General features: G+C 41.7%; 1 protein-coding gene across 1 annotated transcript; it reads left to right on the top strand.

The window, feature by feature from the left end:
• Positions 1-2,829: 2,829 nt before the first annotated feature.
• LOC122743742 (serine protease inhibitor Kazal-type 1-like) lies at positions 2,830-15,118 on the top strand. The gene is made up of 4 exons (XM_043988874.1): positions 2,830-2,943; positions 7,059-7,090; positions 10,525-10,631; positions 14,985-15,118. Exons 1-4 carry the CDS (start codon positions 2,889-2,891, stop codon positions 15,028-15,030), a joined length of 240 nt encoding a protein of 79 aa, XP_043844809.1. The 5' UTR covers positions 2,830-2,888; the 3' UTR covers positions 15,031-15,118.
• Positions 15,119-15,644: the final 526 nt, after the last annotated feature.

Here is a 15,644-nt window from a genome sequence, read left to right on the forward strand (position 1 = left end):
CATCAGGTAGAAGTAATAATCAAGGTGATTAAACTGAAGGGGAGTAGGGTTCTAGCATAGCACTGCATTTAATTCATGTGGCAACTAGGAGTCCTGAGGGAAGAGAGGATAGTATAATACCTAAAATTTGTAAGGTAATATGCTAAGCACTTTACAATTATCACCTCATTTGATCCTCACAAAAACCTTAGGAGGAAGGTGCTATTATTCTTCATTTTGAAGATAAGGAAACTGAGGCAGACACAGAGATTAAGTGATTTGCAGAGGGTCACATAGTTACTGAGTGTCTGAAGTTGGATTTGAACTCATGTCTTCCAGAAATGAGGCTCTCTATGAACTGTGCCTCCTAACTGCACTTGATTTTATCCTGAGATAAAAGATCAACCTATAAAGTTGTTGTTTCAAGTCTCTGCATATGTTAAACCCAGAAAAAAGAAAAAGAAAAAGAGGGGAGAAGAAAAGCACAAAGGGGGGTCTATCGATCACTGCCTTTCATTATGGGGAGGATTGTTGAGGCAGGAAGGATGATTTTGTTCTTCCTGGCCGTAACAAACAGAAACAAGCAATGAGCAAAAATTGTCAAGAGGCTGATTTTGGTCAAAAACAAGAACTTTCTGACAAAAAATAATCTGGCCATCTATGAAATAGCTGACATTTTGATGCTCTATGCTCTAAATTTCATTCCAACTTTTACACTGTGTGTTCTATGGTTTCTTCCTACTCTAATGTCCTATCTGGTCCTTGTTCTAATGATGACTTTCTGGGCATAGTTTTCTTACTCACTTCGAGGTCTAGATTTTTGTAATTGTGTGACTTACAGTGCTCTATCCTTTCATTTCTTCTACAGCAAAGAAGGATATCATGTCTATATCACAAAACTTACGCCCTGTTGAGGAACCAAAGTACCCTGGGTCCTGAGGGGACAGCACCATGTCTGGCTATCTTGATTCTTTAATAAATTTATGCAGTTGATTGCTGCCCTTTATATGATTTCTTGTGAAAAATGTGTTGGAAAAAGTATGGCATTGTGGATAGAAGACTGACCTCTGGGTCAGTACAAATCCTGTACATGACCCTCACTGCCAGTATGACATATCACCTCTCAGTCCCCCAGGCAACTCTCCCAGATCATAACATGCAGAGAGAGTACTTTCTTACATTTGATAAAAAGAGCTATTCCCCAGAAGTTCCATATAATTATCAAAACATAGTTCTGATTCAAAAAAGAAGAAGAAAAAAAAACAAAAGAATGACCAAGATCTGGAGGAGGGGTTAGGAACAGGGGCTAGCACCATTCTAATTCCTTACATTTGTATAGGGCTTTACAATTATTGAGATGACTACAGTAGTTTATGCCATGCAGTGCTTGCTACAACCCACTTTGTAGCACAAATATTCCCATCATCTTATTTTTGTTTGTTTGGTTTGGTTTGGTTTGGTTTAGGTTTTTTTGCAGGCAATGGGGGTTAAGTGACTTGCCCAGGGTCACACAGCTAGTAAGTGTCAAGTGTCTGGGGCCAGATTTGAACTCTGGTACTCCTGAATCTAGGGCCAGTGCTTTAACCACTGTGCCACCTAGCTGCCCCTCCCCCCCGACCCGTCATCTTTTTATAAGGAAGAATTCCAAAAGTCAGAAAGGAGAAGTGACTTGCCCAGGTCACAGACAACCCAGGTGAGATTCCTTTTTTGTAATATTATTTTCTTTTTACTAATTACATGAAAAGATAATTTTCAACATTCATTTTTAATAAGATTTTGAGTTCCAAATTTTTCTCCCTCTCTCCCTTTCCTTCATTTCTTCTAAGAAAGCAAGAAATCTGACATAGGTTATATGTGTACAATCATACAGGGCCTATTTCCACATTAATCATATTCTGAAAGAAGAAACAGAACAAAAGGAAAAAAGAGAAAGTGAAACTAGTATGCCTCAAATTGAATTCAGAATTCATACATATTCCTCTATTTGTGGAGAGCTTCTTTCATCATGAGTCTTCTGGAATTATCTTGGATCACTGGATTGCCAAGAGGAGCTAAGTCCATTAGAGTTGAACACCTCAACAATGTTGGTGTGACTGTGTACAATGTTCACCTGGTTCTGCTCCCTTCACTCAGGATCAGTTCATTTAATTCTTTCCAGTTTATTCTGAAGTCAACTTGCTCATCATTTTTTATAACACTACAGTATCCAATTACATTCATATGCCACAACTAGTTCAGACATTTCCCAATGGATGGGCATCCTCTCAATTTCCAATTCTTTGCCATCACAAAAAGAGCTTCTATAAAGATTTTTGCACATATGGGTCCTTTCCCCCTTTTTATGATCTCTTTGGGATACAGACTTAGTAGTGGTAGGACTGGATCAAAGAGTATGCACAGCCTTATAGTCCTTTGAACAGAATTCCAAATTGCTCTCTAGGCAAGATTATAAGAACACACACAATGACATATGGGAGGTAGACTTGATATAAGTACATGCCGTAAAGGGGAAAGACCAGGAAAACAAACATGAGAGAAAGAGTGGGAGGAGATGCACAAGTCTGAAGAAGGGAAAGGTTGGGGGCTGAGGGTGAGAACATTAATATATTTACTCAGTAGACAAAGGGCGAGAGGGAGGAGGAGGAGGGAAGTCACCTACAGCCCTAGGAATACATACACAGAACAGGAGGTGTTATTGGGTGGGGACAGGGCAGGTGGAATTGGACTGGCCCAAGATAAGGTCCATCTCTAGGCCAGTTGGGCTGGTGTGTGAGAGCATGATGTAATTCAGCAGGTGGAGCCCATGGCCCTACATAAGGCAGCCTCCCAGGCTCCTATGAACTCAGGACACTTTCCCTCTCTTGAAATCCTTCAGCTTCAGCTTTAGCTAGTGGTAAAGAAGGCTGATCATGAGGCCTCTTGGCATGGTCCTGCTGCTCTCCCTGGCTCTGTGCTGCTTTCTGGGTAAGTTTCTCCTTGGGCACACTGAACTCACACTGGGCCCAGTACCCTCAGATAGCCCTTCATCCAGAGCCCAATTAGACTTTAGCTGTACTTACTAGGAGTTTGTCAAGGATCATGTACAGGGACTTGATGCTGGTAAAACAGCTGCATAAAGAGAGCTGCTGAGGCTAGAAGCTTTCTCCACAACCCTGCTGTGTGGGAGGGAACAGCAGGAGTGTTAGTCCTGCTTCAAAGAGGAGAAAACAGACACCAGACAGGGCACCTGGCCACACAACTAGTAGGCTGGAGACCCCACCTTTGAACTCAGGTCTCCTGTTTATACGACCCACAATACAGACTGCAGCAGTGATAGAGGAAGGGAAGTGATAGGTATATCATAGACAGGATTCCTCCACTAGATGGGAGGTTGCATGAGAATGTTGACTTACATTTATGCAAAAAGAAAATGACACAGATACAGAGAAAAAGAGGCAGAGAAAAGCCAGAGGCAAACAGACAGACACAGAGAGAGAAAGAGACAACCAGGTGGCACTCTTGGATTCAGGAAGACCTGAGTTCAAAACCTACCTCAGAAATTCACTAGCTCTGTGACCTCCTGCAAGTCACTTCATGTCTTTCAACCAGGCTCCTCATCTATAATATGGGGAAAATAATAGTACCTAACTCACAGGGACATCATGAAGGTATGAGATGAACATGTAAAAAGCTTTGAAAGCCTTAAAGTGCTACATAAATTATAGCTATTATTTCTTCTTATTATTATTCTTATTTTCATGCTTTCATGTCACCCTAACCACCCTAGACGGTAAGTGTTTTAGCAATTGTTGCATTTCTTTTACACAGGGGGAAGTGGACTTAAGGGAATCATTCAGAGTCAAACAACTGTTGACTGGGTCAGGATGTGGGCCCAGATCCCCTGATTCCCAAACCAATACCCTTGCATCCATAGTATGTTGTTACTTGTGTTATCTGATTACAGATTCAATAAGCTGAGAGGTAGAGGAAAGATCCCTAAGCTAATGGCCAGGATACTTGCCTTAGAATCTTGGCTCTTATTTTGAGTTATGTGACAATGAGCAAGTTGATTCATCTCCCTGAGCCTCAGTTTTCTGATCTGTAACTTGGGAATAATAATGATCTGTCTGTTTATCTCATGAGACTGTGGGAGTAAGGGCTTTTATACATGCTAAAGTGTCATCTCAGTTGTTGGCTTCTAACAAAATTCTAACATCCATAGAATGATATAGGACCATAGGATCATAAGGGGATCCTACCCTCTGCATTTTTATAGAAGAGGAAATTAGGCACAAGGAGGTTATGTGCCTTACCCAGGTACTATGTGTCTGAGGTAGGATTTGAATCTACATCTTCTTGACTGTTAGAATGTAAGGCCACTCTCTGGCACTGGGAGTTTCAGAGCAGGTAAGGATCTGTCTGGGTTGAGAGAATACACTGAGTCAGAGCTCAGACATTGAGTCCATCCTCCCTCCTGGGCCAAGAATCCTTTCTGCAGATATCCCAGGAGGGAATCACCCAACCTCTGCTTGAAACATGCCAACGACAAGAAGCTCATTGCTTCCCAATGTTATCTATTCCATTTTTGGACAGATTCCCATATTAGAAAGCTCTTAGATTCAGCCCAAACAGTTACCTATACCTCTCCCCCCACGCCATTCTGCTCTCTGAGGCCAAATCAAACTAGTCTAATCCCTCACTGATGTGGCAACATAGGATCACAAAGAACTAGCAGAGCTTCGTCAAGAACAGGTCATACCTAATAAACTGAATTGCCTTTTTCAGTGGGGCAATTTACCTGGAGAGGTCAAGAGAGTACTGCAAATACAGACCACCTTAGATTATAGGCAAATATTTGACAAAGGATCTCATGCCATTCTTGTAGACAAAGCAGGTTGTCACAAGCCACACAAGAGTATGAGGAGGAGGCTTCAGAGACATTTTAATGGACAGAGTCAAAGAAAATTCACAGGACCATAGATTTAGAGCTGTAAGGGACCGTGGAGGTCATCAATCCAATGCCTTCATTTTATAGATGAAGAAAGGGAAGGGCTCAGGGCTAGGGTCTAAATGACCTGCCCCCATCCCCAAAGTAGCAAACAACAGAGGCGCACTTGGAAGCTAGGCCCCTTCAATCCAAATCCATCATTCTTCCCACTGCATCATGCCACTCCCATCATTCCTCCTTGAATATCAACTTCCTTGGGGAAAGGTCCCTACTGGAGGGTCCCAGGAAATTGTGCTGGCTCATAATTTTCTGTATATTTATAGTATATCAATATTATCAATATTATATATTACATAAAAACTAGAATTATTTTACACTATTTGTAAATTATGGTGATTGATAATTTTATAAGTGACTCTAAAAAAGACAAAGTTGGCATGCACTTTCAAATGAGATCATTGTATTAATAAAACTGAAAGTAACCACAAAAAGGGGCAGAAGAAGATGTCACTTCATATTTTACATGGGATAGGCTTGTTTCAGTCACTCCCTAAGAATGCAATTATTGGCTTAATTATGAATATTTGTGATTGGGCAAAGAAAGTCGTCTATTTCATTACATAGATCAAATTAATGGTTTAAAAAAAGAAAATCTAAGATGGCTGTCAGGTTGAAAATCCAGCTGCCTTGATGCATGGTGGTTCCCATCATAGAAACAGGGACAGTTGGAGGGAGGGTAGGTTTGGGGGAGAGTGTGATGACTTTTCATATTAGACCTGTTGAGATGGAGGATATTTATGCCACATCCAGGATGAGGTGGCTGGTTGACTCCATGATGTAGGATTAGAGCTCAGGAAAGACATGAGGGTTTGCCATGTAGCTCTCTGTGTCATCTGTAAAGAGATGACACTTGAACTATGGGAGCTGATCCAGTCAATAAGCCAGAGAATGTTGAGAGAGAAGAGAGCCCATGACAAAGCCCTGGGGCATGCATGTGCAAAGGTATGATGAGGCAAAGAAGCCAATTGTGATGGAGCTGTCAAGCTGCAAGAAGGAAACCAGAAAGGGGAGAATGCCTCGCATATGAGAGTAGTCAACAATGCTGAGAGCTTCAGAAAGAGACCAAGATGGAGGAGGACTGAGAAAAGGTCCCTGAATTTAGCAGTTCAGAGACATCTGGTAACCTTTAAGCAAGGGGTGATTACCCAGGCAAGACCACTTAGTTTCCTTTCCTTGAAAGGAACTGCCTTCCTATATCTACCTGTCACAATACCAGTTCCAAAACCACAATACTTCTTGAAGTCTTGGCACTTTCCAAGTCACTTAATGGATTTTTGCATTGCATTATATTATTTATATTATCTTTTCTCATGGGGAGGTCTCTCTTCTTCTCTATCTTTGTATCACATTCTAGCTTCTCCAACATTATAGAATCTCAAGAAACCCTGATTAGATTTTATTTATTTATTTTTGCGGGGCAATGAGGGTTAAGTGACTTGCCCAGGGTCACACAGCTAGTAAGTGTCAAGTGTCTGAGGCTGGCTTTGAACTCTGGTCCTCCTGAATCCAGAGCTAGTGCTTTATCCACTGTGCCACCTAGCTGCCCCCAACCCTGATTAGATTTTAAAGAGGAAGAAAATAGAGCATAGGATGTAGAATATAGGACAGAACATGGAGTGTAGAACAGAGACTGTTAGAGCCGAAAGTGACCTTCAAACACTAAGCATCAAATGTCAGGACTAGAAGGGAACCCTTAGATAATCGTGTTCAAGTGAATGGAAAGTGAAATGCAGGGAAGGAAAGAGATTTGTCCAAAGTCACACAGTGATTGAATAGCACAGTTAGGACCAAGCCCCAGGGGTCTTGATTCCCAGAGACAAGGATTTGTAAGTGAAACAATGGATGGAAGAACACCTCTGTCTTTGTTCAGTTGACAGGACTTTTGTCTAATTCTGCCACATTTCAGAGGCCAAGGGCTTATGGGAAGACCAGTGTGGTGACATCAGGCAGATTGCAGAGATAGAGAAGGGTGGGTGGAGGGGCTGGGGATGTAATCTGGAATCTTCTGGCTCCCTTTTTCCCCCTCCTCCAGCCCCAAAGTATCTCTCTTACACACAGGGCAAACCTAACCTTTTCAAACATTGTTTCCTAGATGCTGCACGAGCTGAAGACAAAGCCCAAGATGTAAGGACAACTTCTGTTTTATCATTTTAACACCCCTCCCATGCCAGGGTGAAGGGACCATTGATACACACAGTCCACTCAGCATTCAGCCCCTAAGGGTATTCAGGCACCATTAAAGAGTTAATGGCATTGAGCACCAAAATGGTGCCATTCTTTGGCTGAGATCAAGTTACTGAACCTTGGGCAAGTCACTTCCTCTTTGTAGGCCTCAGGTTCCTTCACAGTTAAATGGAGAGATCATACAAGATGATCTCTGACATTCTCTGTGTTCCATGTTCTGATGTCCCTTCTAGCTCTGACATTTCATGTTCTGTGCTCTGACATCCATGCCCTATGTTCTGGGATCTCTTCAAGCTCTGATCCCCTGTGCTCTGGGTTCTGATACTCTGGGTTCTGGGATCTGAGGTCTATTTCAGCTTTGACATTCTGTGTTCTAGGTTCTAAGTAGGCTCCTAGCTCTAGCATTCTGTGTTCTTTGTTCTAAAGTCCCTTGTAGCTCTGAATCTTCTACACTATTTGTCCTAAAGTCTCTCCTAGCTCTCCTGTTGTAGGATTCAATGACATTCTGGGTAATGAAGCAAACTTCAGTGATTTCCTTTCTCTTATCAATGATCATTTCAGTGTCCTTTCTGATGGTGAAAATCAGATTGTTGACTAAAAAAATTAAACAAACTGAAACAGGAAAGATTCTCAGAGAGCTAAGGGGCCCCAAGAATATAGGACCCAGGGGGCAGCTAGGTGGCACAGTAAATAAAGCACTGGCTCTGGATTCAGGATAACCTGAGTTCAAATCCAGCCTCAGGCATTTGACACTTACTAGCTGTGTGACCCTGGGCAAGTCACTTAACCCTCATTGCCCCACCAAAAAAAAAAAAACCAACAAAAAAAAAAAACAGACAATAAAACATAGAGGATTCCCAGGGGGTGGTATGTCTCTATATCAGCTAAAAGTTACATGTGCTAGACTTCTCTTCACTAACCTAGTTTCAGATTGAACATGGGGTAGCTGCCACTCAAAGCCTCCACCTCTGTATCTACCTTTAACTTTACATTGTGATTGGCACATATTAACTCGTTTGGATGTCACAAAAGTATTCCAAAACACTAAAAGAAGGGTTATTTCTCCCATTTTACAGAAAAGGAAACTGAGGCCACAAAAAGAGAGAAATATTAAACATGAGTTGGAAAGTAAATAAGGGTACACTTAGTCTATCCCTTCCTTTTATAGATGATGGAGAACTAAAGCCCAGGGAGGTTATACTGATTGGATTCTGAGTTACATTAGGAGGAATCTTGTCTAGAGTAAGAGGAGTGATAGTCATACTACACTCTGCTCTGATCAGACCCCATCTACAGCATTTATTATATTCCCTTATTGGCAGCCTATATTAGGAAAGGCTTTGGTCAACTGCAGCAAACAAGGCAAGGATGATCAAGGTGGCTGATGGAACAGAAGATTATGCCCTCTGAAGAGCATTTAAAGAAATTGAATATGAGACTGGGGAAGAGTAGATTTAAAGGAAATATGAATGCTGAAGGATTGTCATGTAGAGAGTGATTCAGCTGAGTTTGCTCAGACCCAGAAAGTAGAAGTAAGATTAATGAAGGATACCTACAAAGAGATACATCTTGGCTCAATATGGGGGGGGGGAGCGGGGATTGACAATTCCAACTATCCTAAAGGGAAATATACTGCTTTGGAAGGTAGAGAGCTCCCCATGAAGGAATGCATTTGACCAAAGGCTAGACAACTCCTAGGATGTTGTAGCACAGATTCCATGTTAGGAATAAGGACTATTTCTCGTCTGAGATTTCTTCCAACTCTGGGATTCCATCATTTTGCCAAGTTCCTTACCCAAGGTCAGAGGGCCAAACTGAGATATACACTCCAATTCATTTGATTCCTAATATACCCCAACAATTTAATTCAATTCTACAAGCATTTATTAAACACTTTCTATGTACCAGCTAAGAAGAATTATGACATATGCATAGAGAGTAGGTGTCAGAATTAGGAAGACTTGGGTTCAAACCCTGTATCTATCACATAATGTCTAAGAAATCCAGAGCAAGTCACTTAAACTTGTGGTAATCCCAGTAAACAAAGATTATCATTGAATATTATAGAACACTTACAGATATGAATAGAGAATTGGTGTTTCCTCACCAAAAGTCCCATGTACGATTGAAATTATAAGTCCCTCCCACTGCTGATCCCTGAAAAAAATGGTCAAGCACTGTGCTAGGCCATAGGGAAAGCAAAGATAAAAACAAAAACCAGTCCCTGCATCCAAGAAATTATATTCTACCTTACATAGATAAGTAACTCCAGAATCCATTCAAAGTGAATAGAAAGCAACTTCAGGAAGAAGAGGGGCACTAACAACAAGAGTCAATGAAGGCCTCATGTGGAAGACTCTACTTGACTTGAGCCTGGAAGGGAGGTGGGGATGACAAAACAGGGTGAGAAAGGAGGGCATTTCAGGCACTGGGAGCAGCCTTAGCAAAGATAAGAATGCTCTGGAGAGAGAATGGAAATCCTGGGGAACACCAGGCAGACCAGATTGGAGGTGGGGCTCAACTGCAAATATCCCATAGACAAGGAACTCTAGTGACCTAACCATGTGCTCATCTATAGTCAGAGAAACTCCACACCAGATTCTCCATGGCAGCCTTGTGTGCACAGATGCCCTTTCCTAAGGGTATCCATAAGCACAGCAGAGGTGTTCAAGCCAAGGCTGGATGAATTTTTGTCAGGTACCTTGTAGAGGAGAATGCCCATTAAATAGTGCTCCCAGCTTCAACCCCATCTTCTACAGGAAGCCTCTCCTCATCCCCCTTTATTCTCATGCCTTCCCTTTCTTGCTTATTTCCATTTTATCCTATATGGAGTTTTGATCTGATTTGTTGTTGTAGAGTCATGTTCAGTCATTTCCAGTTCTTTGGGACCACTTTTATGGATTTTCTTGGAAAAGATACTGGGCCACTTTGCCATCTCCTTCTCCAGCACATTTTACAGAGGAAGAAACTGAGGCAAACAAGGTTAAATGACTTGACCATGATTACACAACTAGTAAGTCTCTGAGACTGGATTTGAACTCAAGTCTTCCTGACTCCAAACCTGGAACTCAAACCACTATGCCACCTAACTCTCTATAATTGGTTGTATGTTACCTCCCCCATTGGCCTGTTGATGGCATCTTGCTATCCACAAGCAGGCTTGTCTCCCCATCCCTTGATGGCAGGGACTGTCTTTTACCTTTCTTTGTATTCTCAGTGCTGAGCATACTGCCTGGCACATAAGAGGTGCTTAATGAATGTTTATTCACTGACTGGCTCAATGGTTGGTACAGATCCCTCCCAGCTCCAAAGCTCTAAGACTCTGATTTTCTATGATATAGCAGGAGAATCAATCTGTTTTATTATTCTTCTAGGCTAACTGTGAAAAGTATACAGCTAATTGCACAAAAGAGTATCACCCTGTCTGTGGCACTGATGGAAAGACTTATGGCAATGAATGTGTGCTATGTCATGAAAATAAGTAAGTACCACCAAGACTTTCTTTAAGGAAAACATTTTCTTTTTTTTTTTTTTTTTTTTTTTTTTAGTGAGGCAATTGGGGTTAAGTGACTTGCCCAAGGTCACACAGCTAGTAAGTGTTAAGTGTCTGAGGCCGGATTTGAACTCAGGTACTCCTGAATCCAGGGCCGGTGCTCTATCCACTGAGCCACCTAGCTGCCCCCAAGGAAAACATTTTCAAGTTCAATGCGTTCATTTCTTTGAACTTGGAATTTGAAGGGACTTAGAGCTCATCTAATGAAGACGTTCTTAACCATGGGTCCCCAAGTTTTCCTCCCTGACAGTAGGTCTGTGGAAAAACTTCATGAGGGCCATGAACTTTAATGGGAAAAAATTATATCTTTATTTAAACTAAACTCAAATTGAAAGTTCTCATTTCCTACAATTATAGAAGTAGGAAACAAAATGAAAAGGGGTCTGTACATTTTGACAAAATGGCAAATAGGTTCACTTCCGCTTATGTCTCTGTCTCACTCTGTCTCTCTGTCTCTCTGTCCGCTCTGTCTCTCTCTGTCTCTGTCTCTCACAAACACACACACACACATAGAGTTTCAAAACAAAACTCTGATCTAGTCCAAAAACCTCCTCTTACAAAGACCATGATGAAGAGACTACTGACCTGCCTAAGGTCTCCCAGGTCATAACTTAGAGAAATGGGATTCAACCCTAGCTCTGCTAGCACCTAATGCTGTATTCTTTCTACTATATGATGATGCCTCTAAGTAGTACATCTGTATAGAGGGGAACAACTTCCACACAATTAGCTGGATCAAATGAACAGTGAGAGAAGGGTGGAGAAAATGGAAATTGGGTCATCACTACCATTTTGTCAAGGAAGAAAGTACAGTGGACAGTGAGGAGTCTCTCATAAAGAATTCCCTTGGGTACATTTTACAACATGGAAGGGGAGGGGGAATAATCCTGGTCTTGGAGCCTGGAAACTTGGGATCTAGGCCCAACTCAGCTCTGATCTTGCTCCATGATCTAGGCCAGGTCATGTCCCTTCTATAAACCTAGGTTTCCTTCTCTGTCAAATGGAGGATTTGGACCAGAAGGTCTTTAACTTCCCTTCCCTGAATTCCTCTACAGAGTCAGAGGTTTGTGCTCTATATTCCTCTTAGCAGTAGCTCAATGAGTGCTACCCAGAGGGGATGCTTCTGCACAGGTTAACAGTCCAGGGGTTAGGGCATGGCCTCCAAGTCAAAGCCCTTGCACCTCAACTCTGATTCCCCTCTACCACCGTATTCACTGGCCAATGATTTGCTATATTCCTTTTCCTCAAAGGTGCTCAACACTCTATCTGGAGACAACAGACCCACACACTTCATATAATAGAGGAATCAGGAGGGCTAAATAGCCTGCTGTGTACTCATAGATTCATTGTTAGTTAATCTCCTTCATGCACTCTGAATTTCAGCCCAGCTGACTTATTTGCTGTTCCCTACACATGGAATTCCATCTCCTCCCTTTGTGCCTTTGCACAGGACATACCCTATGTCTGAATGCCATCCCTCCACACTTCTGCCTCTTGGACTCCCCAGCTCCATCAAGGCTCTTTTTCAGTTATCACCTCCTGCATGTAGGAGGTGATTTTTCCCAATCCTCCTAGTTGTTGAGTCATTCTCCACATTGCTCCAATCAATTACTTGGTGATTACTCATATAGACTATGTTCCTTGAGGACAAGGACCATTCTATTTTTGGTTTTTGGTTTTTATCCCTAGTGCCTAGCACACAGCAGGGGTTTAATAAACACTTCCTAAATTAAATCAAACCAAATCTGAGGGACTTCTCAAAATATAGAACACCTGATCTGGAAGGGACCTTATAGACTATGCAGCCCAGCTACTCTATTGTAAAGAAGAGGAGACTGAATTAACCAGGGAAAATCATTTCCTTGCCCAAGGTCACACAGATCATTAGCAAAAGAGCTATAATGCAAATCAGATCCACAATTTGCTACTCACTGCTCTTTCCTAAGGGCTACCAAACCTGCCCTCAGACACTGCCTAGCTGTGTGTCTCTGGGAAAGTTCCTTAAGCCTGTTTGCCTCAGTTTTCTCATCTGTGAAATGAGCTGGAGCAGGAAATGGCAAACCACTCCAGTTGTTCCTGTTTGTCCATCTTTCTCAAGAGGACCAGTATCTTTGCCAAGAAAGCTCCAAATGTCCTGACCAAGAGTCAGACATGACACAAAGATTGAAGAACAATCACAACAACAAAGAAGTTCAAAGCAGGGAGTTGTCAGTGACTTGTAGAAGAGGAAAAGAGGTGGAGACCATGAGACTTGAAGGATGAATGTGATTTGGACCAACTTAATGAAAGGGGTGGACCTTTCATACCAAGGGAACAACTTGAAGAGAAGGCCAGGAGAGGGCTGTGCCTGGTGAGGCTATGGAATCTGAGGGCTAAGGTTGAGATTGAGAATTAAGATTTACATTTCTTCCCTGAATAGGACACATTCCCAAATTATTCTGCAACTTTACCCTAGCTCTGTCCCCCATCAGAGGCCTCCTCCTTATTAGGGACTGGGAGAGGGTTGAGAACTGCCAAGTCTGATACACCACTTTAGTCCCAGACTTCTGTCCCTCAGTGTGAGGGATTATGAAGAACCCCCATTTCCTGGGCCTGACTTGGTATTTTGAGACATTCCATGTGTCTGATGGTTTCCACTCATTTACAAATCTTGCTAAGGTGAACTTGGAACCATCTGATAATTTTCCCATGGTCTGGCTAAGCTGCTGAGAATGACTTACATATTTATCAGCTTTAGGAGCCACAAACAAAAATCAGGTGACCTGGATTTTTAGAAACCCACCAGGTTCCAAGGTAATTGTCAGAGCTGGAAAAAACCTTGGAACAGAAATCTTAGAATGTACCTATACTTTAAACATGTATTTTCCTATTGACTATAACCTCAAGGAAGTTCTGTGTGAAGGCCTAAATAAAGGATTCCCAATTTCTTTTGGGTCATGAATCCTTTGGCTCCCTGGTGAAACCCTTCTTAGAATCATGTTTTTAAAGGCATAAAACAGGAGACAGGATTACAAAGGAAATGGAAATAATGCACAAAATACAAAGAAAAAACCATTAACAGACCCCAGGTTAAGAACTGTTGGCTGAACTTTTCCTGACTAGTCTGACAGTCCAGATTCAGGGTGATGAAAATGTTATGATGCATTATTCATCAAAAGGAAGTCATTTTAAAGCACCAGCTCTGGATTCAGGAGTACCTGAGTTCAAATCCGGCCTCAGACACTTGACACTTACTAGCTGTGTGACCCTGGGCAAGTCACTTAACCCCCACTGCCTGCAAAAAAAAAAAAAAAAAAAAAAAGGAAGTCATTTATACTCCCCAAGCAAATTTGGATCTATTGATGTTCAATGTTAAGTTTTAGGTGTAATATTTTTCTTTTTTTTTTAAAAAAAAGAGTACATAATGCACAGGGCAGAAGCAATAATCAATGTAATTAAACTAAAGGGGAGTATGGTTCTAACACAGCACTGAATTTAATTCATGTGGCAACTAGGAGTCCTGGGGAAGAGAGTATAGGAAGAATGAAGGAACTCTGAGCCACATAAACATAATAATATCTATAGCACATACAATGTGACAGGTAATGTGCCAAGGACTTTACAATTATTATCTCATTTGATCCTCACAAAAACCTTGGGAGGAATGTGTTATTATTCTTCATTTTGAAGGTAAGGAAACTGAGGCAGATACATAGATTAAGTGACTAGCAGAGGGTCACATAGCTACTGAATGTCTGAGGTTGGATTTGAACTCAAGTCTTCCAGACCCCAGGTTCCCCCACTACATCTATTGTGCCTCCTAGCTGCACCTGACCTTATGTAAAGGAAAAAGATCAACCAATAATGTTGCTGTTTGAAAGCTCTAGATAGGTGAAACCCAGAGAACAGAAAAGGCAAGGGGGTGAAGAGAAAAGTAGAGGGGAGGGGAATATTAATCACTGCCTTTCAATATGGGGAGGATTGTTGAGGCAGGAAGAATGTACTTTGTTCTTCCTAGCCCCAAAAGGCAGAAACAAGAAGTAATGAACAGACATTGCCAAGAGGCTGATTTTGGATCAAAACAAGAAACTTCTGACAAAAAATAATCTGGCCATTCATGAAATAGCTGACATTCAGATGCTCTTTGCCCTAAGGTTTCTTCCAACGTTTACATTCTGTGTTCTAATGTTCCTTCCTGCTCTTAAAGATGAGTTTCCAGGCAGAGATTTCTTTCCCATTTCAAGGTCTAGATTTTTGTAACGGTATGACTCACAGTGCTCTATCTTTTCATTTCTTCCACAGGAAAAGAGGAACTCATGTCCGGATCAAAAAATCTGGGCAATGTTGAGGAAGCAAAATATCCTTGGGTCCCCTATGTGATAGCACCATGGCTGGCCACCCTGGCTCTTTAATAAACTTATGATTTTGATTGCTGATGTTTCTGTGATTTCTTGTGAAAACATATGTTGGAGAAAGTATGGCATTGTAGATAGAAGATTGGACTCTGGTTCAATTCATATCCTGCCCTTGAGCCTCTATTGCATGTGTGAGTTCAAGCCCTCCCCCTAACCATGAATTCCCTGTGTGGGTTCGAACCCTGCTCCACATCTCATATTACCTGTGTGGGTTTAAGCCCTGACCCTGACCCCTACTGGCTGTGTGGCTTATCACCTCTCAATTCCCCACACAACTCTCCAAGATCATAACATGCAGAGAGAGTGTTTACTTACATTGATAAAAAGAGCTACTCAACAGAATTGCCATATAATGAGCAAAGCTTTGCTCTGATTTGAAAAACAAGAAGAAAAAACAAAAGAAATGCCAAGATCTTAGGGAGGGGTTAGGAACAGGGCCTAGCACCACTCTAATTCCTTACATTTGTATAGGGCTTTTACAGTTATCAAGATGATTGGAGTGGTTTATGCCATTGAGTGCTCACTATAACCTTCTACATAGCACAAA

This window comes from Dromiciops gliroides, chromosome 2 (assembly GCF_019393635.1).
Source record: "Dromiciops gliroides isolate mDroGli1 chromosome 2, mDroGli1.pri, whole genome shotgun sequence".
Taxonomy (NCBI): domain Eukaryota; kingdom Metazoa; phylum Chordata; class Mammalia; order Microbiotheria; family Microbiotheriidae; genus Dromiciops; species Dromiciops gliroides.

Bases quoted from the DNA above. Each gene is read 5' to 3' on its own strand.
- LOC122743742 (XM_043988874.1), top strand. From the start codon at position 2,889: ATGAGGCCTCTTGGCATGGTCCTGCTGCTCTCCCTGGCTCTGTGCTGC. The intron at 2,944-7,058 runs GTAAGTTTCTCC...ATTGTTTCCTAG, and splicing joins GGCTCTGTGCTGCTTTCTGG to ATGCTGCACGAGCTGAAGAC. The intron at 7,091-10,524 runs GTAAGGACAACT...TTATTCTTCTAG, and splicing joins CTGAAGACAAAGCCCAAGAT to GCTAACTGTGAAAAGTATAC.